The following is a 26,164-nucleotide window of genomic DNA, read 5'->3' as shown; positions in this document are numbered from 1 at the left end:
ATTTAATTCTGTACTGCTGCATGTTCTATTCAGTTCAGTTCTATATTGTTCTCTGTTTCGTCTTCTTACTTTCATCTATGTTGTGTTCTTTTCCAGTCCATTCTGCCCTGTAAAATCCTGTAACTCTGTTCTGTTCTATTACTTTGTACTATGGTGTGTTCTATTCCATTCACTGCTTTTGTCTGTAAAATCTTGTTACTCTGTTCTATTCCATTACTTTGTACTATTGCATATTCTATCCTGTTCTCTTCTTGTGTCTGTTAAATTGTGTTACTTTAATCTACTCTGTTACTCGGATGTACTCTGTGTCCTATTGGAGTTTATTCTGCTCTGCGCAATTCTGCTACTCCATATTCTATCGTCTTCTCTTCTTTTATTCTCTACTTTATCCATTTACTGTTCTCTCACCACTCTCTCCTATACTGCGCTGTGTTTTATTCAGTTCTTTAACTTTTCTCTTATTATATGTTCTCCTCCTATACATTCCTATTCTATTCCCAGGTTCCTCTGTGTTCTGCTGCTCTGCTGCGCTCTGCTCTGTTACTTTATGTTCAATCCCATTCTGTTCTGTTCTTTTCTACTCCTCTGTTTCTGTGCTCTTCTTTTCTATATGGACAATAAAGTCCGATGATTTTACCCTGCACAGAGATTTCAGAAAGATCAGAACACATTTAGTGAAATGCAGCATGCAGCCCGCTCCTACGTGCATTTTGAATGAGGCTAGTAGTGATATTTGCGTATAACAGAAGCACGGCCTCCCTCCCATTGGACAATGTCTACGTGAGGGCGTGGCAAGGAAAGATGAGAGTTGCAAATCCATGCCCTTACTGGGAAGACATGGAGAGCTATGGACACAGTCTACACGAATCTAGTAGGAATCTCAACTAAAGGCATAAATATTTCTCCAGTTAGGAAACAACCGATTTGAGAGACTGAGAGGAAAGAACGGGTGGCCCGGTTGAGGATGGAGTGTGCATTTGACGCACAGAATCTGATCTCCATTTCTTTGAGGAAAATCCAAAGCTCCAGGACGCAGAGAGGAGGCATCAAGCTCCACAAGAACTTACTGGTAACGTACGTACTGAGAAACGCCAGGCAGTTTTATATGAGCAAAAACTTGTCGCAGACGCAGAGGACGCATCCGTATGAGGATGTAGCGGCGGTCCGTGAAAGGCAAGAATACCTTGAATTGACTGGGAGCTTTACGGAGTTGGCTGATGACTTCTACTGCAACTTTACTGGGGTTGAGTCGGACACTTGGCACTGCGGAGCGCACCAGCCCCATGGCCAGCCTGCAGAGGTGGCGCACCAAGACGCATCTGCCTGCGCAATGGTCTCACCAAGTGACTCTGACCTCATGGTTTCGGAAGCCTGTTGGAGCTGTGCGGACAAATCCTCCTGGGAGTTACCTATCCCGAACACGCAAGCCAACCAAAAGACTGTCCTGGACTTGGACACCCATGTGGTGACAACTGTCACGAATGGATACTTCCACTCAGACTGTTGCGCGCAGCCAAAACAGCCGCAGGGCGCGCAGTGCTACGCGAAGAAGCGAAAGATGGACACAAGTTATCATATTGTTGATCCAGAGTTTTATTTGCCAGACTTTGGACCGGTGCCATGTAAAAGGATGAGGACTGATGATGATTCACATTCAGACTCGGAGCAGTTGGACAGCACAAACATCTCCAACCTGATCTCAGTGTTGGGTTCAGGTGGACTATCTGAGTTTGTGAGTTGGCAGCAGACGGACCTTGAGCAAATATTCGCCGCTCAGACAATTTGTTTAAAACATACACTGTTAACAGGCAGCGGCTGGACCAGAGCAATCGAAGCATTTTGATTTGTATGACTGTTTTTATTTGTATCGTTTTATTTTATTGCTTTCAAAAATAAACCATGACACGACTGCAATCCTCTCTCTCTCTCTCTGCTCTGTTATTAAAAATATTGCTGAAATGTGAGAGCTTCGCATCCATGTAGGACTACCATTGCACACTGACATTTCTCGTCTCAATTAATATATTTCTCCACTCGGTATAAATTCATTGCACCTTTCATTTATGCCTTATTTTTGTAATGATTCGTTAGAAGGGAACTGGAGTCTGTCTTTGGTTTGTATTTCCTGAAGAAATGAGTTGTTTCTCTGGAAAGATGTTGGAAGAGCACCATCATGTGGCCAGTAAAGATCTGTACAGACTCATACGCCAGCTCCACACAGAATATCATCCTGTTAATGTATCATTTCTATCAGCTTTTAGTCATCAATAGAACTAACAGAACTTTAATAATAACAATAATAATAATAATAATAATAAAAGCACAGATGTATTGGCTTTAAATTGAAACTTCTGCTCCTGATGACTGGGCCTGGGCTTTATCACCGGGTATTTTTAAGTATGCACACGTGTTTAACTTAGATGTATGGAGTTTATAATGACCTCGTAGGCTTTTTTTTATTTTATTTTTGTAAATATGCTATTATTTTACCATCCATAACTTGTATTTTGCTATTATTTAAAGTAAATGATACTTAATGCTTCTGATTTATTTTTTCTTCAAATAAAATTAATAAAATGATGAAATGAGGAAGCTCCTTTGAAAAATTTTGGGCTAAAAAAAAAAAAAAAAAAATTTAAACCGCAACTTCATCTGCACCAAAGTCCAGCCAAAAAAACAGCACTTTAAGCTCCGGCGCTCACACTTGTCTATGCTCGGTGGGTCCGAGGGGGGGCGGACAGCTGAGAATAGACGGTGAGCTTGTCCTTGAGAAATGACTGCCCCAAGGTTTCCCATCTATATATCCAGGACAGTCAAACAGTTTAGCGCGTCTCTCTGACAACATGTTGGGTGTTTTTGTCAGAGCCGTGGTGAGTGTGCTGCTATGTTTCTTAACGTGTATTTTAAGTGCGTAATAAGCAGAAGCGCAGTAACGTAACGTTTGCTTGTACGGCATGGGGCTGAGTAAAGGGGTGGGGCGCTGCACAGGATAGCAACAACAACATTGGGCACATTTATAACTGTTTTGTGTCATGTATGATGTGAAAATGCACGTTATTTCCTTTGGCAGACTTTAAATTGTGCGTGTTTAGCATCTCCGCAGTGTGACATAATGTTAGCTTAGTGTAGCCGTTAGCCTGTGTTAGCTTAATGCACACGCTGCTGGAAGGACAGTAGCTTAATATAGAAACACTTTTAGTCGGTACAGAAACCCCCCTTAAGTTCCATCAGTGTTTTTATTTATTCTTCGTTGCGGCATGTGTTGATAATAACCTTCAGGGAACGTTTCCTGACTTCTGTAGAAAGTGGTAGTAGTGAACACACTGTTGCCGAAACAGCCCTTGGTGTTTACATATAGCTCACGTCCATTAATGTGCCGTTTATTTGTCTCAGCTTCTGCGTCCATTCTCACCCAAAGCTTATCAGAAAACGATTTCATATTAATTAGCAGCAGCGAACTTGAGTGCACAGACAGATTTCTAGCTTGCTTGTATGTTTGTTTGAGCTGCCATCCCAAAGCTTCAGCTGTGTCAACCCTCTATTTATAAGCTGGCAGAGTCAGAGTTCACCTGTGGGTCCAAACAAATAGTAACTGCTTCATTCAGCTGTTTTTGGTGTTAGTTTTGGTCCAGATCGTCTTACTGCAAACTACATGCCCGAGTAAATAATTTTTGATTTGCTTGACAGCATTGCATCCACTTCTTGCTCAAACCTCTTTGCACTGAGTCATTTACTATTTTATTCTCCGATTGCAAACACTTAACAACATGTTGACACCTGGGGTTTGTGAGTCAAGTGGCATCTGTGATGCAATTAATCTTGGGATTTAACAAGTGAGAGTATGAGTAAGATTAAATGTCAGTAATTACAGTTTTGTATCAGTGCAGTGAACCACTTATATTCATGTAGTCAATTATGATATTTGATGTGGGACATTTGTGATGCTTTATAGATTGCAGATGCTCTAATAGTTTGTCTGTGCAATGTGTAATTGCAGAGAAGCTTTTGTATTTAACAAGTTTATGTCCTGCAGCTGCGGCCAGGCTCGGTGAAGCCATGTCGCCTTGTGAGACCAGTAACACAGATCCAAGAACGATCGCTGGTGCACCAGGAGGGTTTACCGAAGCTGCCTGTGCCACCCTTGAAGCAGACCTGTGAGCGCTACCTAGCTGCTTTGGAGCCCATTGTCAGCGAGGAGGAGCTGGAACACACCCGTCAGCTGGTACAGGAATTCCTCAAGGGTGGTGTCGGAGAAAGGATTCAGAAAGGCCTGGAACGACGGGCACGCAAGACAGATAACTGGGTAGATATTTGGTTTTATTTAACTTTTGATTTAGTGAGGTGGGCATGCTGAGGGTAACAGTCCATCTTTGACAGAGAGTAAATGTTTGATGTGTCTTGATTAAATAAAGTATGGGCCACTTGCTGCTCGATGTGAATCAAGGTCCTTTGAAGTAACATGCCCTAAGAAAGGCTTGTAGTTTGGACTGAACACTATGTGGCAGACCAGTCTTATAAAGGAAGTAATCTCTATCTTTTATTGTATTAGACATCTACGTGCTTCCATGTAATAAAATATTCAACTATATAGTATTCCATTTTCTTTCTGCTGCTGTTTTTATGTAGCTGTCAGAATGGTGGATGCAATCAGCCTATCTAGACTGCCGTATGCCTGTGGCGGTTTACACCAGTCCCGGGGTTGTCCTGCCTCAGATGCGCTTTCAGGATCGCCAAGGACAGATGAGGTGAGAAACCAGCATCCACTGTAAAACCAGTCACACAAACAATCCAAGCCTTTATCTTAAACTACACACACGTGTACAGTCACACAGAAGAGGAGTTGTAATGATGCTGTCGATTTCCTACATTCCAACAACATCAGTTATAAACCTTAATTGTCTGATTATAAGCAGAGTCATAAAGCTGTTTCCACAAGTGATTTACTTTGTGTGGAAGTAGAGTGTCAACAAGCTCGTATGAAGCTGGAGTTTCAAACTGACCTTCGCAAAGTCTTCCCTCTACGTGACTATTTAAAGCTCTTTGGCTGCTCATACCATTGCTCAGCTGTTTTTGACCACTGTAACCCATGGGATATGCAGTCAACACGGTGGGAGACATGATGCATAATATATAGAATGGAGAAGGATAATAACACTATGCACATATAATATATGATACTGTAGTGTAGTTAGTGCTAGAGTTTTAGAGGCAATATAGAATGACATTGCATTCATTAATTCATGTATTTATTTTACTTAAAACCTTGGAGAGCACATTGAGAGACAACAATGCCAAAGTACGTACAATTAATTTACACACATTTAAAATCAAATAGCGATAAAGGACGGATACATGGCTTTATCAGGTAAAACAAAATGAACACTGCTAACTATTGTAGTAATTTACAATGAAAGAATAAAACAAAATGAAAAGTAAAAATGAAAAGCAATGACAGTTGCAATAACTAAGAGTAGCAGTTGAACCTTGGAAATGTCTCAGTGGTAATAATGAGGTCAACTTTATGTTTTGTTGAAACATATTCCATGTATGCAGGACACAGCAACTAAAAGCAGAGCTTCTAAACTCTGAATTTTTGACACCTACAAGGTGAGCCATGTTTATGAGTGAGAACGATGGCTACCAACATTCCAAGAGAGCAGAGCTGAGAGAGACGGGGAGGGAGCTTTGTAAAAAGGCTTTATATATAGATGAAAACAAATGCTGATCCCTCTTCACTGACAGGGCAGACAAGCCAGTGTTTTTGATATACTAGGCAATGGTGTGTTCCATAACTATCTGCAGTGATGAATCTTAAGGCAGACTAATATGCTGTATATAAAGGTTTGAGAGAGAAACTGGCTGCCTGGCCATAAATAACAAACCCATATTCCAACACCAAGAGGAAAAGTGCTTCAACAATCCTTTATCCTATAAATAAAGGAAAACCTGAGTTATTTCTCAGAAGAATGCCCGAATTTAATCTCAGCTTTGATAACAGCTTCACAGTATGGACTTTAGAAGGAAGTTTTCATTGACACAAATGCCTAGATATTTATAGTGTTGCACTTTCTCTATTATGATGTTAATAAAAGAACACATTTCAAGAATACTGTAGTCGATATTTCTAGCATTTGCTCATAAATGTCTCCATGCAGAGTTGATTGCAAACAATTGGATTTTTAAGAAATGTTTTATCTTTGTTCACCCCCCTATATAAACCCTTGAACCATTAATACACATAAACAAACCGAGTCATCATATGCACATGATGTCTTGTCTGCAGGTTTGCTGCCAAACTAATTGCGGGAGTTTTGGACTTTAAAAAAATGATTGACAGGTGAGTTTGTCTGACTTTATTACAAACATTGTACTACTGTTATAGAATGCCCATTGTCACTTTAAATGGGCGTTGGTTTACAAAACTGCAAATAAATAATGTGAGACCTTGTGTCACAGTGAGACCCTGCCTGTAGAGTATCTGGGTGGGAAGCCGCTTTGCATGGACCAGTATTACCAGATTCTGTCCTCCTGTCGTATTCCGGGACCAAAGAGAGACAGCGTTGTCAATCACGCCATAGGAAAAACACCTCCCACCCACATCACTGTGGTCCACAACTTCCAGGTACTCTAGATGGCACTGCTGTTCCTCATTTTTGCACCTCTCAATACTTTAGATAGACAATTTAACATCATAATGTCATTATTATTTGTGCAGTTGCTAAAAAAAACACTGAATCTGTGGCTAAATCAGCCTGACCTTTCTTCCCCAGTTCTTTGTCTTGGATGTGTACAACAGCGATGGAAGTCCGCTAACAGTAGATCAGATTTACATGCAGCTGGAGAAGATCTGGAACTCATCTTTGCAGACTAACAAGGAACCGATTGGCATCCTTACATCACAACATCGCAACACCTGGGGAAAAGCCTACAACAACCTGATCAAGGGTGAGCAGGGGAGGGGAAAAACCTCAGCAGCAGCTCAAGGTATTCTCTAGTTAGAAAGGTATTGGAGGTACAATATTTGATCGTCAATGTCTTTCTGTTGCTCCTCAGATAAGACGAATAAGGAATCAGTCCGTGCCATCCAGAAAAGTATCTTCACAGTTTGTTTAGATGCTCCAATGCCCCGAGTGTCAGACCACTTGTATCAGAGCCGGGTGGCTGCTCAGATGCTACATGGAGGAGGAGCTCGATGGAACAGCGGCAACCGGTGGTTTGATAAAACGTTACAGGTCAGTTTGAGTGAACTGACTCAACATTTTGAATAACAAACAATTCTCTGGCAGTGGTCGAGAATTTGAATGTACTTGCAAATCATCCTCAGTTCATTGTTGGAGAAGACGGTACATGTGGACTGGTGTATGAGCATGCACCTGCTGAAGGTCCACCCATTGTGTTTCTCATCGATTACGTTGTTAAATCCATGTAAGTTCTTTTCTTAGTTTTTAGAAAAGTGTTTCTTCTGTTTTAAATGAGCTCAGATTGACTCAGTGGTTCACATTTTCTCAACAGGCAAAGGGAAGAAATAGTTCGTTCTCCTATGGTTCCCTTGACCATGCCTCTGAAACTGCGTTTTAACATTACGCCCGAGGTCAAGAGAGACATCGAGAAAGCCAAACAAAACATGAACATGTGTGTAAATTGCAGTTTTGATGATTGTTATTATGGCTTCAGCTTTGGTGTCAGCCATTTCTTTTAACTCCCTCTTTTGGTTGTGTTGTTAGAATGGTACATGACTTGGATGTGAAGGTGCTCATGTTTTCTCATTTTGGGAAAAATGTGCCAAAGCAGTATAAGCTAAGCCCAGATGCATTTATGCAAATGGCTCTTCAACTTGCCTATTTCAGGTAAGGACCTCTTTATTGTAGTGAAGATTATGCTGGACATAGATTGTAAGTGTATTAAATCATATACCTTGTGTGCTGTTTTTGAATTCTAGGATGTATGATATTTGCTGCGCGAGTAATGAGAGCGCGTCTTTAAGAATGTTTAAATATGGACGAACAGATGCAATCCGCTCAACTACTGTAGAATCGTCTCGGTTTGTCCAGGCAATGCAAGACCCAGCTAAACAGGTGAGGTTTAACCACTGTGGCTCCACAATACGTGTTTTAGTGTGCAACATGAAAGATGTCTGATTGAGCAGTAAATGTTCCCCACAGAACCCAGAGAGGCTGGCACTGCTGCAGAAGGCTGTTGAGGCACATAAGGAAAACACATACAATGTGAGAGCTGGAGTTTATCGATAAAAAATGTTGTAGTTTTTTATCTGATTAACTTCAGTTCCACCAATTCACAACTTCTTCTTTTAGGCAATTCACGGACAGGCCGTAGACAGACACCTCCTAGGGCTGAAGAGGCAGAGCATTGAAGACTTGACTTCTATGCCTGAGATATTCATGGACACCTCCTTTGCAGTGGCTCATCATTACAACCTCACCACCAGCCAGGTATGTTTGCATCTAGCAAAACCAACAGTCTATTATTACCGAGCAAATGAGTTTTTTGACGTTGTATTTGTTTACTTGTGTATTTGCCCTCGTCTCTCCCGTGTCCAGGTCGGCTCCAAGACAGACTGTGTGATGTGCTTTGGTCCAACGGTGCCAGATGGCTATGGAGTGTGTTACAATCCCATGGATGAGCACATCAACATCGCCATCACAGCCTTCAACAGCTGTGAGGAGACAAATGCTGCCAAGTTTGCCCAGGCTGTAGAGGATGCGCTCTTGGACATGAGAGCTCTCCTGGAAGACACAGCTACAGCCAAGCAGTGATCTCACACTGGAGCCTGGCATGGCGTCCGTGTCCCACCAGGCTGTATGGGAGCTGGAACCGAACCGAGTCGTTGCCGGAGTCGTTGGCAGAATGCCACGCTGGCATAAACGCACAACGTACTGAGTGTGTTTGAGCTGAGGGGAAACCTGTTACCAAAGGGGATGTGGGAAATGTAATATGTGACTGTCAATGCACTGCCTTTGAGATGAGAAGCAATTCTCGAGCAATTTACATTTTAATATATTGTGTTCATATATAATATATATAATATATATGTATATATATATCTATATATAACTGAGAATTGTAAGAGTACAAACAATTTTTTCTTTGTTTATACTTCAACAGTTTCTGGTCTTCGGAATTACTTAAAGATTTTGAGTGCTTTGGTGTGTTTATGATTTATTTCAGGTCAAAACTATTCACACGTAGGTATGACAATCAAATGACAAAAGATCTTGCTTCCTGCTCGTCAGAGAAGAAGTGAAATGCTGTGATAAAAACTTAGCGTAAACTAAACGAACACATCGATTAAAACCTCTCTGAAACAGTTAATATTCAGTATCAACGACGCATAAAGGAATATTCCGCTCTAAAGCTCCCTTTGGAATGCAGGTAGTCTCCATGAAATTCAATCTCAGCCATATTTCCAGAGGAGTGCCACAGAAACAGCTGTTGGCCTTTAAACACGTTGGTTTTTAAGACATCCATGTCCCGGATCTGGACAAGGAACAAAAGAATATTGCAGCAGTTATTACACTTATTTCCTGTGAAGCATGCAGAATACTGAAACAGCATGTGTTGAAAGGCTTGATCGCACCATAATGTATGTAGACTGGGAGTTGGTGGCGTTGAATACTAATCCTATGTGCCGCGCTTGGATTCTGATCTTCACTGAGGGAGGGGCGTTGATGAGCACTCGACAGGTGTGGTTAGTGCTGGACGTTATGGGATTCTCAAAGACACCGCTGGGGGAAAACAGCTGAATGTCGCAATCTGTGGGGCAAATATGAGGTACATTTAATTTGTGTCACCTGTGCGATCACATGCAGTTCAATACAATTGCCCAGCAGAAAGTATTACAGCAGTGAAGCTCAACATGTTGAACATTTGTGCAGACTGTGTCAGCTGCAGATTTAGTTCTGTGGTTTTGTTTTTGCTATATTATGCTGTGTTGATTGCAAGGATTTTTTTTTGTCCCATCCAGACCTGCATGGAGAAGATGGAGGGGTGAAATAGCACAACAACAAGTACAGCTGAAAACCTTATCGAACACTGCTACTCTTTCAACAGAAAAAAAAAAACTGTTTTCAGCTTCACTGTGTTGATTGCAGGGCTTTTGTGTTGGATTGCATTAGATTGTGAATGTCTTCACACTATTTCATACATCTCTGAAAATTCAATTCTAAGCCTTTATGTTGCAATAGTCTCCAACATTTCTCTCAGTTCACTTGCAGTTGGATTCATTCAAATAGCAAGTGATGCACCTTCTCTAGTGACTCCATCTTTAGAGACAGTACCTAACACCAATTACAATTACATTACAATCCCATATTTGATAACCAAATGAGCCGGTTTACCCTGATGGTGGCTCCTCTTCATGTTTTTCTGTGAACTGTAGGTGAACACAACCCCATTCCCTGGAGTGAGGAGATTTTGACGCACCAGCAGGACATTTGTTCTGCTGGTCAGTTCACTCCCAGCTACCTGCACACACTTCCTCATGAATGCCAGTCGGTCAAAAAATGCCACGTATTCCTCTGTAAGAACACATACACAGAGTTATTATTTTTCTGCAATAGCCATTTCATAGGAAATAGCATCATTTACATACTGATTACAACCTACTTTTCGTGCAGTCCAAGGAGCTAGATAGCACTCTAATGTGAATGACCTCATCTAGGGGTCGACCTATGGATACAGTGCAGCGACTGGCTACGTCTTTCAAATCCACCATGCCTGATTCCTCCAGGAGTAGCTGCCCGCATACACCTGAAAAGAGCGCACCCTGTTATTATAATCAGTCTCTGCTTCAGCTCTCGATGAGCTCTTTAAAGAACCTATGCCTACTAACTGGATTTAGGTGTTGGGGTTGTCGTGGTCTGAGGGATGGTGATGGAATCTGTTGGACTCAGTGTTGCGTCGTTATCAGTCACAGTTGGAGGCATGATCGGCCTCTCTGTGAGGTTAACCCTCATGACAGTATTTATTGCAGTGGTATTATCAGAGGCCAGATCTGGTGTGGACAGCACATCTCTGCAGATTCCCATGTTGCAGCCCTGGATGGTGATTGGCTTGGGCATGTGCATGCAGAACAGAGGGCTGAGGGGCTCTGGTTTAGAAGGCCCCATGCAGGACACAGCTCTGGACTGGATTCCATATCCACAGGGCACTGAACACTAAAGAGTAACACAACACAGAAGGTAGGTAAAAGAGTCAGCAACATCCTGCATGAATAGATAATAATATATGACACAATTAGCAATGTTCAGACAGGCAGTGGATGGTTGGCAAATAACACTGGGTTGCATGCCCTTGCATAAGGTTAAAAACTGTTTATTTGCAAGCGCAGGACATTTTTTTCAATTAGTAGGCTAGTCAGTGAATCAGTTTTTACTTATTCATTATCCATTCTGACCTAATCTGATTTAATCTTCATATTTCAATCCATCTATTCTTTGTCCTGACATGTGACATGTACCTGGCTCCATGGCTTCACCTCCCACCTGAAGGTGCAGATCTGCACCAGGCAGGGTGCTGCAGTGGCTGGTTTCATGGCTGCATGGCAGTTTTCCTCTGACACCACGCTCTCCTTGCCATGAACAAATTGAACACAAGACACAACCCTCTGAGCTACGCCCAGGTCACAGGACACAGAGCAGGGCAGTGTCCTGAGTACCTTCCACCTGGACAGGTGACAGTGGTGGTGAGATGACTTTGGCTTTGATTTCAGACGTGTTTGTGTGTTTATTCCTGTAAGTGTGATTTACCTCGCTGGGCAGCTCTGAGTGTTACATGAAACCACTGCTGTAGGTTTGGGAAAGTCACCGCACTCTGAATCCTCCACAACCACCTCCTCCCCTTCTGTTTCTCCAGCACAGTACAGCACCCTGTTGGCCACCCCTCCTCCACACGTTACACTGCAGACTCCTTGCTTAGAGCGCCACCTGGTTGTCGAAAAAAAATACGCTGCTGCAGCACAACTTCTTTCTCCTAATAGATATACACAGAAGCCTCCATGCTGCAGACAAACATGTAGAAGTGCTGCAATGTTTCACGCAATCATCCTGAATCTTATATACATGTTGAGTACGGCGTCTCACATAGGAGGGCAGGGAGAAGTGTTGCACATCTCTGACTGAGGGTGAGGTTTAGTAGAAGCATCACAGTGGAAGTCGGGCACCCCCTGTCTGGTCTGGTGGTCTATACATGAAAACCACACCTGCAGGGTTCCTACAGTGTAGAAACATTGAGCTTTGAGTTGCTATATCTGAAGTGGATGTGTTGTTTTTTAATGATTTTGATTTTTTTTTTTTTACATACCATTGCCACAGGTCTTTGAACACTGGCTGATAACTGGGCTCCACACATACACTGGAGCCTGTCTAGAGCGTGGTGTTACACCAGACTTCAGAATGGGATGTTCCTGCTCAAGAAAGACAACAATTAGACATGCATGATGTTCTGAAATAAGATTTTTAGTTATTTTCCACTTTACCTCTCCTTTAGATTCCCACCCAATGGGACAGACATCCACCACGCACGGCACAGAATCAAGTGGCTTGATCTGCTTTGAACAGAAGCTTTGATCCACTTCAACATCTTGATTATTTTCTGGCCGGACACATGACACAACTCGCTTGGCTTCTCCTGGCCCACACACCGCTGAACAATCCCCTGGCTCTGACACATGCCATCTGTGAACACACATGAGTGGGTTTGTCACATAAAACTCAATCTGAGGCAGGAGAATAAGTTCCTCATATTTTGTGGATATAGGATCAGATGCCCCACAATTAGTAAGTAACGTCAACAGTCGGGTGTAGGGTTTATACCTGGCGGGGCAGTGTTGCAGGTTGCATTTTTCAGCTGCGTGTGGAGCACTATCAGATGGACATTCAGAATCTGGAACCGCCACCACATCGGATCCATGTTTCTGAACACATCTTACAGGACGCACTCTCTCTCCACCACCACAGGAGGCACTGCAAGGCCCAAACTTTCCTGCATCCCATCTGTAAAATAGTAAATTATTCATGTGTACTCATTTGTGCTGAGCTGTGTGTCAGTGTAGAGGGGGAGAAAAAAAAAAAAAAGAGTGTGAAGCTAACCTGGGGGGACAGGGTGAGAGCTGACAGGTTGTGTGGGGAGGTGTGGATGGTGGAGATGTTTCACAGTTGTTTTCTTCCAAATGGTTGTTGGTATCTTCATCCACACAGACATACACATGCTTCTGTACGCCTGTTAAGAGAGGACAGCTAGAAGACCTCCTAAAACAACTAATGCAAGTCTTTTTCTCTTGCTATCAAATACATTATGGTGGCTATTCTTTTTGCAGTTTTCACTGTTTTCACTATGACTTATTAAGCTACTGACCGGATCCACAAGAGACTGAGCAGGGTGCTGTAAAAATGACCCATTTGCCTTTCGGTGTGACGTCTGTCAGGTCGCTGCTCCTTTTGGGTACAAAGAACTGGTAGCTAATGTTCGGATTTGTTTTCTCTCCATATTCTTTTCCATATTTGCGATAGACCTGCAATCAGAAAAATATTCACATGCACTGTATTATTTTCAGGTTCATTTTGTGCTGATTGTTTTATTCCTATTATCTAAGATGTAACAGGTCAAAGTTTCTGCTCAAATATGGTCCGCCTCTTGGATTACAATGTGACATCGTTTCTGAAGGCTGCTGTAGGTAGTATTTCTACAGCATGATTGGGCAAAATTTCCATAATAATCTTTCAGCATATTGCAGTTCAAGTGGTCTGTGAGGAAACTAGACAATGTAGGAAGACTTTGGCTCATCACAAGCCTTTGGCTCTTTGGCTCATCACAAGCCTTTTTACTACTATAGTAGTATACACTAAAGACAGTATAGAGAGCAACAAAATGCACATAAGTGGTAGTGTGAGGTGGCTGAATGGGTTAAACAGAGAGCTTTCACTCAGGAGAATGGGATTTGAGTCCTCATTGAAGCTGAAAATGATGCTGACTTATTGCATATTGGACAGAGAGGGAATATGTCAGAGCTGGAGGAGGAGGAGGAGGAGGAGAAGGAGGAGGGCTGCATTTTCAAATTCTGATTTTTTATTTTCTCCATGTTGCTGCCTATTGCAGCTTTAAATATATATATATATATATTTTAAATTGTGTGTTTTCCTCTCCTGACCTGTACGTTTATCTCCTGCTGCAGTGGTCCGGGCAGTAGCAGCTCCTCCATCGCAGGCAGAAGGTCAGGTGTCAGGTGGAGGCGGTACTCTAAGCGGTTCTCATCCAGCGGGGAGGGGTGAGTCACAGTCAGTGCCATGCTGCCCGTTCCAGACACTATGTACTGATCTCCAACCATTACAGCTGTAAACACAAAGGCCAGAAAGCAACTCCGAGTTTTAATCCTGTTAATGTGGTGTTGTAGGAATCTCTTGTGTGTTGATGCCACTCACCCATATGAGTGAAAAGAGGTGCTCTGTTGATGATATGAACCTGTGTTGCATTTACCGGCAGAGAGAGAAACGTGGTGTACTCTGAAACAGAAAACCTGAATTATAACATGAAAGAACAGTACAGCACTTCAGGCTATCAATAATTAATCTATTAATTATTTTTTGCAAACAGCCTATACCTTAAATATAATAAACGTATTGTCTCATGAGGCTGAGAACAGAAGTAAATGATCATATTTCAACAGCAAGAATTAGACAATGTTTGACACAGTTGCTTCATAAATGGCTTAAATGAGCATGTTCAGTAATTCTACACTGTGTATTACCTTTCGCCTGACCATCCACATAGGAGTCAGATGTCAAACTGCAGGATGATCCATCTCCACCACACACCCCACACACATCCCTCACTTTCCCAGAGCGCAGCACGCCGTCACAGCCAAACAGCTGATCAGAGACAACATATTAAGTGTAAAAAAAAAAAAAAGTGAGAAAGAGTCAGATTGCATCTGTTCTCTTGCATGTTTAGTCTAATTTAACCATCCCTACCTTGCATTTGCCTCTGAGACAAGCAGCTGTCATACCAAAGGGTGTTGGACTGTCTGACTCACAGCGAGTCCCATCCACAAACTGAGAGCCTCGGCTCACTATGAAGTCTTCTCCATCAGACTGGCACATATATCTGCACTGCTCATCCCCTGGTTTTGACAAGGAGAAATCATTCTCTAATAATGTTATAGATATAGGTTCTTTAAATATCAAAAAAGTTTTCTTTTGGCCCACCTCGTGCAAAGCCCAGAGCAGGGATCCAGGTGTAGAAGGAGGCAGTACCTGGTTTCAGGTAGAGTGGTTGGAGGTTTGTTTGGGAGCACTGCTCTGCCATGAAATCCAGCTGGGTTTGCCCACAAGGCTACAACAACACGGTTAATAAGAAAAGGGGATTTTAAATTTTTTAATTGAGTCTGAAGTGTAGTTGCCCATTCTCTTACTTTAAAATGACTTCTTTGCCTCTAATTCCAAGTCAAATCGATGGTTACAGTTTGAGGTCTTCTTAGATCATTTATAGCTGGAAGGATTCTGAGTGCTGTGATCCAGTGAGTAAACAATACTGACCTACTGTATGGAGGCCCACTGTCAACACAACCAGTCAGAGCTTACCTGCTGGTGACAAAGTTCAGCCTCAATATCTGGACCCTCACAGACATTCCCTCCAAAAGCAGGTCTGAAATTTAGACATGACAGACATTTTCAAAACAAAGATCTTTCAAAAAAAAAAAGAAAAAGAAAAAGATCTTCAGCACTGTGTCGGGCTGATGCTTGCATCACATCTAAAGCAAGATCAAATGCCATCAAATGCACTGCTCTGTATAGAGGTATGAAAGAATGGAATTCATTGCCAAAGCATTTTAAAATCACCATCCAACATAAATCAATTCAAAAAATTTATAAAACAGCATCCATAAAAGTAGTGAAGCATTATATATTTCTATGTATAGATATATATGATATATAGGGTATAATAAAGTATATAATGTTAGTATATGTTACATGATATGTGTGAATGTATATGTATGTATGTATATGAGATTGTAGTATGGTATGGGCAGATATGCATGTATGACGTGTAGATTGTATGTATGGTTGAAATGTATGTATATATATATATATATAAAATACGATATAATAATGGAAGGATAATGCACAAGGTCATATGGCATAGTTTCTCATAATGTGTATATCAAGATGTGAGGAAGTATAAAGCTCACTTGACTTTTGTTTAGTTTTGCTTTGGTAATGTTTTCTGCTTTCTTGTATATGTAATCCTGTTGGACCCCAGGAAGAATAGCTGTGGCTTTGCTGCAGCTAATGGGGACCTAAACAAACAAATAAACAAATAAACCTTGGGTTGTTGCATTGCCGTGTGCGGAGTGTGACTCCTCCACCACATGTCCGTGAGCAGGAAGAAAACTCAGACCAGCTGGACCAGGAACCATGGACCACAACAGGAGAGGTGAGGTCGTGTGGAGACACACAGCGTCCCTTCAGACACCACTGCAAGAGAGGATTGCAACTCATGACAAACTTTTAGCAAACAAAAGCACACTGGGAAAGTGATTGTACCAAAATTTCTGGTTGATCTCACAGCAGTACCTGATTGGGAGCACACTCTGTCCCGTCCAGTAGAGGAACCAGCAGGCGTTTGCAGGAGCTGTCATCATCAGGATTAATGTGACAGGACAGAACACGACAAGCTGGCTGATGGAAAAGAAGGCCAATCATGAAAACATGATTGTAAATGTGGTGATATTGTGTATTTTGGATATAAAATGCCACCTGGTGGCATCAAGCTGATATTACAGATGACATACCAGGTCTGGGTTGGTGAAGGAGCAGGCTCTGGCAGTTTTACCAAAAGCTATACGACACTGGTCATCGACACCATAATACAGCCCAGGCTTCCAGTCTTGTAGGGAGCCTTCCATTGCAGGCAGGTCTTTTACACATTCAGCTTTACCTTCACTGGGAACACCAATACTTGTTCTCAAATGAGTTACATTATATCACACTCATAGATTTATTCAGGTTTATTTATATTTAGCATGAAATTAGGCTTTAAAGAGTTTCAAATCAAAAGCAAATTCTTCATAATGTCAAGAGGCCACCAGCTCCACTAATCTAAAGCGAGAACTTTATGACTTATAGATGAAACGCCCTGTCAACAGTGCCATGTCTGCATGATGAATGAAAGAGATTTTCATGCACAGCTGCTCTGAACAGGTTGGCCCACCTGAAGAATGTGAGAAGCTGCTGTCTGCTGCAGGGCGACCAGGTCAGATCCACGCTATTGTAGCCTCCGTCAGAGGCCATCATGAAGCCACTCCTGCCGCAGGTGTTTCCTACTCCGTCATGGTTGATTCCAAAACTGGGTGAAATGATATCAAGCGTGGAATATCATGAACTAGCCTTTTTGTGGGATGCTTCCGTTATGAAGCTGTTAAAAGCTGACTGATGACATTTAAAAGTATTTTCAGGCCAGCTGCAATACATTTCCAACCAACCTGCTATAACAGGGATAATAAAAAATAAGCAAAAATGATCAAAATTGACTGCAGCTCTATAGATTTGCTTTATTTAAACTGTTAACCAGGGTCCAGTCATTCCACTGATTATTGGGATCTGCACTAAACCGCATAGTGTCATTAAATCTTTTAACGAGGTTGTCGTTTCTGTATAATTTTCAAGAAACATTGGAAACATCTCCTGAAAACATCCAAATTATCTTACCGTAAAATAAAACTAGCACAATTCTACTCATTGTTCATGTATTTTTGAACACACTTTCTATATTCCCAACTCTGCATATTTATCTGACTTGCTGTGAACTGACTGAAAGGTTACAGAAGCAATTAATTTTAATGAAGTAATTGCAAGTGTACCCACTGAACACTTCTGCTTCTCAAGAATTACCAGATAACATGAACATTTGTTAAAAATGACAAACGTGAATTAAGTATCACATAAATGGTACACAAGCTATAAGACAGCTTAAAACAGATATTGTATGTACTGTCAGTTTGCTGCTGACCGTGTTTTTGACTGTTTTACCTGTGGCCGACCTCATGAGCGATGGTGATCCCTAGGTCGAAGCCTGTGTCCTCTGTGATCACACAGCTCCATTCGCTAGAGCAGGCTCCACCCAGCTGTGCTACCCCCCTGACCTGCTTGTTCCCATTAGGCAGCACCAGGTCATACCTGTTAGTGATGGCAAACATACACCGGCATGTGGTTTGTTCATTCATAAAATATGAGACATCTACTTGTGACACAGCTAGATATGTGCAGCTAGCACACCTTGTAATGTACAGCAGAAGGTCAGCATGCAGTGGGTCCGTGTCATTGGTGGGGTTGATTCTTCTGCCCCAGTCACACACGCTTCTGAGAGAAGACGTGATGTTGGTGGACATTTGGATCTCTGGCTTGAAGAGGAAACAGTGACAAGAGATCAAGATCAAATTACCTGAACTGAAGTTTATTCTGCTGAATAACAGCAGTAGCGTTAAGTTAAAGTTACATAAGAACTGCAAAGCTTTTAGGTTGTGCCATTAAACTATATAAAACGGGGTCCCTTGTGAGCTCTAAACTTAGTTTGAGTTACAGCAGGAAGCCACTTACCTCTGGCTCCGACAGGATGATCATGCGGACCAGGTGCACCCTCATGTTGGCGCCCAGGGTCATGTCTCTCAACAGCTCTGAGGCCTTGGTGGAAATTGGAATATAAGTCAGATTATTATATTTCACCATGTTCAGAGTGCAATGGGACTATAGTAATGCAATGCACTCTAGAGCTAGTTATGGAAACATTTGAGCATACTTTACACCACATCTGAACAGATTTTTATGCATTATTTATTGATTGCTCCCTATAGCAGCCTTATAGTGCTCTTAACAGAATCCATATGTTGTTTGTACCCACTTTGCACATTTGTTCTTGGACTTACAATGTTGAGGTTGGTGAGGATGTATCTTTCTGTATCCTGCTTGTGGACCTGCTGGACATCAGGGCCTACCACCACCAGGAGTTCCAGATGTGTGATATCAGGCACCGGAGCTGACCGAGGCAGCCGCCCACTAACTGTGAGCAACGCAAAGACACAGTGTAGACAGACTTGTAACCTGCTTGTGTGCATTGAAACTGTTTTAAAACCTTTAAAAAGAGCTTAGATTGTATTTCACTGTATGTAGAAGACAAAAGACAGTTCTCATTACATTGAAACACATACCTGATCTATCAGGAGAAGAACCATGATAGGAAACTATTTGTTTTTGACTGGCGGAGTGATGAAGCTTTTGTAGGGAACAAAAGACATTTGTAGTTCATTTGAAACAGCAGTGTAACTAAATTTAGATGTGTGGCCCAAATACTACATAAAAATCTGAAAATATTCCAAGGCTTTTGTTAGTGGTTATCATGTAAATCCAGTAAAACCCAGTTACGTGTCCCTGTAGGATGTGGGTTTTTCGCAGGATGATAAACAGTTTAAAGTTGAAGAGTTCAATGTACTTTGCAGAAGTCCCGAGCAGTGGAATCACTGACCACAGTGCTCCTGTTCACCCGCAGCTTTCCACCTACCTCGTCCAATGGAGAACTCATTAGGGCGCTGAAGCCAGGCCGCAGCAGCAGCAGCAGACAGAACAGAGTCATAAAAACCATGTTTCCCCCTCTTCCTGTGTGTCTACCTGCTCTGCTTTAATACCAGGACAGTATGTGATCCTCCTACTCAGAGCCCAGCCACGAGCGTATGACTACATGTTTATGTAAATAGAAGGGACAAAGTTGATGACAGTCACTCGTCATTTGCTGTTTTTTTCCCCCTGTCCTTCCAGATCTGGGACCAAGAGTACAGCTCTCATTGGTTGGCTTTTTTAGTGTGTGCTATGACTAATTTGTGTCATTTCTTGCCTTTCGTCATTGAGCAAAAAAAAAAAAAAAAAAACTCTTATAATCCATGAAGACTTTTTATATTTGAAATGTTTTGATGATGAGACCAAAGCGATGGCAGCTGCCGTGCTTTATTTAGTAACCAGAATCCACCTTTAGATCCTCTCGTCGTTATATTTAGACCTTTCATAGCTGCAATCACAGTCAAATTAATCCCTCTGCAATTATAATAAATAATACTTGTGCGCTATTGCCTGTTTCAGCCATTGGAGGGCAGACGTGATCCTGTGGATGAATGGAAACTGACTTGGAGGGAACAGAGGCACAGGAGGCTCCTCCACAAGAATGTAGCAAAATAACATCCCTTCAGTTCATGACAGGCATAAAACCAATGCTAAATTGCTCATCTGGCAGGCAGAAGATTCATAGTGTATACAATAAAACAACAAAATTAAAGCTGTAACTGACAAGTCTTTTTCCTGTGGGTCACGGCTATAATTACTTTCCTTTATAGTTTAAACTGGACTAGTTGAATAACTTTTCTCTGTAGCTCAAACTAAAAAAATACTTATGTGGCAGGAAAGTCATTTCAAAAATGTTCTTATGCTTCACTACTTTTTACGCCTTTGGATGATACAAATACAGCAAGTCTGAACCCTTCAGGTTTCATCGGCTGCCAAATTTTATTCCTGCTATGAAAACGATACAAATCTCCAGGAATAAAGAGGATGCATTTTAAATAAACTCTAAAATGTTGTTTCACCCTGGAAAACAGTGTATGATCCCTGCCTTCCTCTTCTTCTGGTCCTCTCCATCCCCTTCCTTCCTGAGGGGGAATGGTTTATCTCCACAAAGCTAGGATTCAAGCCCCATCTGCCATTAGTCTGCCAGATATCTGCCTGTTGTCAGTCTGAATTAACAGCTGGGTGTCACAGGCATTACACCAGCACCGGTGCTCCTCTAAAAACCTCAATGCCATGCTGGATTTACCGAGCACAACAGACTGCGATAAGTGTTTTTGGATCCTCATACCCATGTCTGTTCACTCAGAGGAGGGCAGGGATTGTATATTTATGATGTCCTAAATTATATATATCTAGCCATATGGGATACTCAAGTGGGCACAACAGATGATGCCTCAAGAAAATATTGTTTGGTTGCAGTTAGTGAAGTAGGAAGAAGCCTGCGGAAACCTGATTGCTCTGTTAGATATGGTCGTGGGTTGCCATGCTTCGTGTAATTTTACTGTCGGAATCTAGAATTAGAGCCCTTCTAAATGGCACGTCACTCATTATAACAGTTTGGATAGATGTTTGGTTAATTGTGAAGCCCCACCTCTCAGTGTTTCACTTTGAGATGCATTTATGTAGAGTGGCTTTGGCTTGCACATAAAAGGATTCTTGTTCATCTGCTGCTCTTTGTCATTCTGTCCATCTGTCGCATGCTTGTAAAGATTTATGAGTTCAACAACTATAAATGTTCACCTGCCTCTTTATGGCAGTCCATTACCTAAACTCTTTACATCTGTTTTTTATAGAGGATGAGCATTAATGCAAAAAAACAACAACAAAAAAACACATAGTATTAAAGGGGGGAAAAAAGGATTAAGGATATTAATTTTAGTAGCTGAAATGCAAATCTTGCTTACTAGGCACAGACTGACAGACTGAATAATAAAATAATTGAATCTCTTGGCTTGGCAGTCCTTTTTTATCTTCCAAGTTATCAGTTGTTACTACAACCAGAAGGTCTTGGTTAAATCTAGCACACCTTTCATGTCTGACTGACTGAAGCCGCATTTGTGTTCAAAGCTAAGTAAATGACTATTTATAAAACTGCCAGAGTGATGGATCAGATGTTGAATCAAAGTTACAGCCATACATAAAAATATCACCAAAAATGGCTTTCTCAAACATATGGATGCTTCTCTCAATCGTTATGCGCTTTGTTTATGCATGAATGTCTCACTTGTCAAGTTGTAATATAGGAAAATCTGTAAACAAGAGAACATTTCCACCCGCTGACGGAGTTTTCACTCCCTTTTTTGTGTTCTCTCTGCTAATTAAGACAAATATGGTGTTGATGCTGTACTGTCAGCTCTGAGATGATGACTTTCCAGCCTGTAATGCAACACTGAGAGTGTTGAAACTCAGTGGCAATACAAAATATACAGACATTTTCCAGGCTGAGGCTCTCCTCCTGTAGTCGCCCAGCTGTTTAAGCATATGTCAGCATATCGCTGTGATGCAAAGACGCTGCAGGGGCATTTAATGACGCCCTGGTGCTGATGATGATGATTTAATGATCGTGGTGGATGCTTTCTGATAAATGGACAATTATCTGCACGTAATAAATGCAGAATCATGTTCAGGAGAAGTGCTTTTGCGATTTCGACAACGGAGTGATGGATGGAAAAGGTGACATGATGTGTGACTGAAGCTGGACTGTGATAAATATCCCACTCTTTTTGGATTTAAATGGCTATCAGATACTTAAAAGAAGTAGGAGTTTGATGGAGCATTGATATATTTGAGTGCTTTGTGATAAATTAATATGACATGACCTAAAATGTGTTGCATTTCCCCTGTGCCTTCTGTCGGTGACACAGCCGTAAACTAAAAGGAATATAAATTAAGCCCAGAGGTAATGGCAATTTAAAAACACTAATGTAAAAGTAAATTATATTAGAGAGCAGCTTAATGTGTTACCTCTCTATTCACAACACACCTATTCCCTTGTAGCAGTTTATTTGAATGAGCATGCAATCAGACGTTGGACGGATGGTGGGTGGGAAACTACTCTACAAATAAAGTGAGTAATCTGAGTCTAGGTTAGTTTACCCTCTGCCTTTGACTCCAACCCACATAGCTGAAGCTAAAATCAGTTTTTTAAAAAAAGTATCAAGCCCTCACTAAAGCTCTAACTGCTTAAAAGGATCAGAAATCTTCCATTAATTTACTCCATTTTGCCATGGCCTCCTTCTCTTTTGCTCAGCCTTGTTCCCTCTATTCCTATGAGACCACTGTAACTGCAGTTGACTGCAATAAGGGACTGCAGGGAAGGCCACTGAATACTAAGCTGGCCAAGTCAGACACCCTACATTCTGATCCAGCCCTCCCATGAATTGGCAGAAAGCTCCTATTGAGGCTATACAACGATGGTGTAGCGGTCGTTAATGGACAAATCCAATAAGTGAACATCTGTGTACATGCTGCTGACGGGAATTGAATTTTAATAAGCTGCACATGGAAAAGTCCGACAACAAAGTTTGGACTCAAACAAGTACAAATGAGACTCATGGGAAAATGGCCTCGTCCCTGCATCCTGCATGTAGCCTAATAAGCAATCAATACAAGTGAAGACTGCAGAACACTAATCTTTTCCGTCAAACCAATTCAGACTTCTTTCCTTCTGTTTTAGCCGGTGTGGCAGCATATCTGAAATCATTTTCCCTCGTTCCCATGTTGCACTCTTTCTCAGCTGGCCTTGCACAGTCCGAATCAGTAATTATGGTAGGCTATGTTTGGATAGACCTAACCTGAATTTTGCTGGTATGCTCTCCCAATTTGCCATCCCACTCTCGAGCTTTTAGTCTTATTTTCCACTTTAGGGCTTACACTAGACTTAGCAGATTTGTGATAGCTCATAGACTGCAGGCTACAGACGTGACTTTTGTAGCAAAACAAAGAAATAATTGAAAAGGGGCCCTCTTAAATCTTAAAACTCTTAAATCTTACATAGAACACAACGATTTACTTGTACTCTAGAGCGCTGACCGTGAAAACAATTGCATGATGGGATTTTATGGGTCTAGAGTGAGATATTTTTAAAATAATAATTCTGATAATATGAGCCTGATGATTTCTTCATGCTGAGATTATTATAATTATATCAGCTTTGTTGACTTTAACATTTTCTTGTTTTTTTTTTTTTAAACAGAAGAAGTGTTTAGGATGTGGTTTGAATGACCTGGGAATTTGCACACACAAATTTCTATTCAGTTGTATAATGGGAATTGTAGTGTTTTGGATTTTTCCTGAGGACTGATGCTCAGGACATCAGCCACATATGCTAAATCAGTTTGGCCACTCTTTATTTATACCGCACATGAATCCCACAACATAGGGAAAGTCCATTTAATAGCTACTTATCAATAAAGCTCAGACTCATTATTACAGCCCTTGCCAAATAGTCTAATAATATTTGCCTGATGATTTCACTCCTGGTTATAGGTATTGTTGGAGGGGAACGCATTTAGAGGTGGTCTAAGGAAATTTTGAACATCATACATTTCATTTCCCGCATTCAAATCAATTTTTATGCTCCAATTGGTGCCTTTTCTGCATCAGTTTATAGTCAAGATGTCTTTTTTTATGTAAAGGAAAACATAAAATTCTGGCACCAGGTGACACTTGAGTGGAAAAGTACTGCAATACAGTGCAGTAAGGCTTTCAGGGCATTCTGTAGTGCTTTCAAATAGCTATTTCCGGGTAAATCAACTGTTGTTACTTAATATTATTCTTGCTTAGTCAACACACATGGAAGCATAATCTCTTTCGCGTCTTTTTGTTCGCTGACGTAGCCTCTTTAAATGTGCATGTGGCACCTATTCATATCAATGATAAACTAATTCATTTTAGTTTGTATATAAGCCCCTGGAGTTTAGTAGTTTATGTTGAAAACTTCCTGGAGACAGAAAACATATTTAGGGAGGATGTTTTTTGGAATCAAGGACCACTCAACTCAAAACAACACATTTTGGTCATAATCCATTACAACATTAAACAAATCGATTAGAGAATGAGACCCTGTTAGCCTCTAAGTGATTCCACAAAAGATTCAGTTTTTGTATGAGCTCATATTTCATATACAGAAAAAGACACAGTGCTGAAAGGAAGATCTGCCGTCGTCAGAGGTATTATTGCATCTATTAGTAATGGTATAGCTCCTAAAACTCTTTTGCTTCTTTCATGTTTTTATTTGGGGCATGTATCACTTTGTGTCTCCTGTGAAATCTACGCCTATGATTCACTTATTCCACAAACTGCTGCAGATTAGCCAGGAAAGAAAGGTAATTTAGACTCCATTCAGTCATATAATGAAAAACAAAAGGCAGATTTTTTGAACTATTTAAACTGTAGTCTTCCTAGAGGTAATTGGCAGTTAAATTGGGCATTCGAGCTACCTTAAGCGCCAATTATGACTAGGCCTGTATCTGTTCCAAAAATGTGAATGTGAGTCAAGAATACAACACATTTTGGCCATGTGATTGGCCACAATGTGATGATTAAAACATTTAATCGGTTACAGAATGAGACCTCGTTAAAGCCTCTAAATAATTCTAATTCAACAAAAAATTCACTGCTTGCACAAGGTCCTGATTTATATTTAGCTATTTTTTCGGAGTAGAAAAAGACCCAGAGCTGGAAATGAGGACACCCTGTCAGAGGTGGTGTTGCATCCTTGAGTAATGTTATAGCTGTTTTTTCAAATTAAAAGTCCTTAGTTTCTTTCATGTTTTTATTGGAGAGGATGTATCCCCCTGCGTGCCCCATAAAATCTACCCCCATGATTCACTTATTCCACACACTGGTGAAGTGATTAGCCAATAAAATGATAAAGTAGCCTACACTGAGTCATATAATGAAAAACAAAAGGTATGTTTTGAGCAGGATTTAAACGCCGATTTTTCTACTCTAGAGGTAACTTACAATAAAAGTGGGCATTCAGGTTACCTTAATTGAAAAAAAAAAAAAAGATAATTAAACAACAATAATACAAAATGTAACAAACAAAGTTGTAAAATAGCACACATAAATTAAAAATAATAATAATAATGATAAAAACAACAACAACAAAGCTTGCATATAGGGAATCTAGTCATTCCTGGGATACTTTTTTTTTTTTAGGTATACACTGTTAAAATAAGAAAGAAAGAAAGAATGTTTAACCGTTTTGAACTGCATTTTCTATTTTTATTTTATTATTATTATTTATTTATTTTATTTTATTTTTTACAATTTACTGTTATTTCACAGATTTTTCCTGTTTTGTTAAATTGGTCAAATCACAGACAGAAAGTATTCATTTTCATATCGATCCTTTAAAAAAAAACACAAAAAAAACAACAAAAAATGGCAAAAATGGTGAACAATGTCTACATCAAAAATCTGTATTTTTTACAAATAGTAATTTATCCTTTTTTAACCTTGGCTGCAATAGTGCACTATTTTTTGTACTGTTTTTAAATAGGCAAAAAATTTAATTATTTCTAGATATCTGCTGTAAT

The 26,164-nt window shown here is 40.8% G+C and overlaps 3 protein-coding genes across 3 annotated transcripts; 2 read left to right on the top strand and 1 right to left on the bottom strand.

Moving 5' to 3' along the window:
* The first annotated feature begins 833 nt into the window (after positions 1-833).
* On the top strand, positions 834-1,914 carry LOC103375736 (immediate early response gene 5-like protein). Its single transcript, XM_008306055.1, has one exon. It carries the CDS (start codon positions 965-967, stop codon positions 1,841-1,843), a length of 879 nt encoding a protein of 292 aa, XP_008304277.1. The 5' UTR covers positions 834-964; the 3' UTR covers positions 1,844-1,914.
* An 815-nt stretch (positions 1,915-2,729) lies between these two features.
* Positions 2,730-9,161, top strand: LOC103375729 (carnitine O-acetyltransferase). Its single transcript, XM_008306047.1, has 14 exons — positions 2,730-2,870; positions 4,034-4,303; positions 4,627-4,745; positions 6,284-6,337; positions 6,457-6,622; positions 6,771-6,945; positions 7,054-7,232; positions 7,325-7,425; positions 7,513-7,632; positions 7,725-7,847; positions 7,940-8,075; positions 8,163-8,225; positions 8,313-8,450; positions 8,559-9,161. Exons 1-14 carry the CDS (start codon positions 2,844-2,846, stop codon positions 8,772-8,774), a joined length of 1,887 nt encoding a protein of 628 aa, XP_008304269.1. The 5' UTR covers positions 2,730-2,843; the 3' UTR covers positions 8,775-9,161.
* adamts13 (ADAM metallopeptidase with thrombospondin type 1 motif, 13) lies at positions 8,902-19,647 on the bottom strand. Its single transcript, XM_008306139.1, has 28 exons — positions 19,527-19,647; positions 18,935-19,068; positions 18,609-18,692; positions 18,288-18,412; positions 18,042-18,188; positions 17,224-17,358; positions 16,805-16,955; positions 16,587-16,691; positions 16,336-16,487; positions 15,594-15,657; positions 15,219-15,345; positions 14,985-15,133; positions 14,762-14,882; positions 14,436-14,516; positions 14,165-14,346; positions 13,372-13,528; positions 13,107-13,236; positions 12,831-13,010; positions 12,494-12,692; positions 12,319-12,421; positions 12,099-12,228; positions 11,766-11,942; positions 11,477-11,681; positions 10,850-11,174; positions 10,624-10,767; positions 10,356-10,535; positions 9,596-9,771; positions 8,902-9,495 (listed from the first exon to the last, which is right to left on the bottom strand). The coding sequence occupies exons 1-28, from the start codon at positions 19,645-19,647 to the stop codon at positions 9,340-9,342; spliced, it is 4,140 nt and encodes a 1,379-aa protein (XP_008304361.1). The 3' UTR covers positions 8,902-9,339.
* Between the last annotated feature and the right edge of the window lie 6,517 nt (positions 19,648-26,164).

This window comes from Stegastes partitus, unplaced genomic scaffold (assembly GCF_000690725.1).
Source record: "Stegastes partitus isolate 25-593 unplaced genomic scaffold, Stegastes_partitus-1.0.2 Scaffold44, whole genome shotgun sequence".
Classification (NCBI taxonomy): Eukaryota; Metazoa; Chordata; class Actinopteri; family Pomacentridae; genus Stegastes; species Stegastes partitus.
The sequence above is the reverse complement of the archived record's forward strand: the minus strand, read 5'-3'. Positions and strand labels throughout refer to the sequence as shown.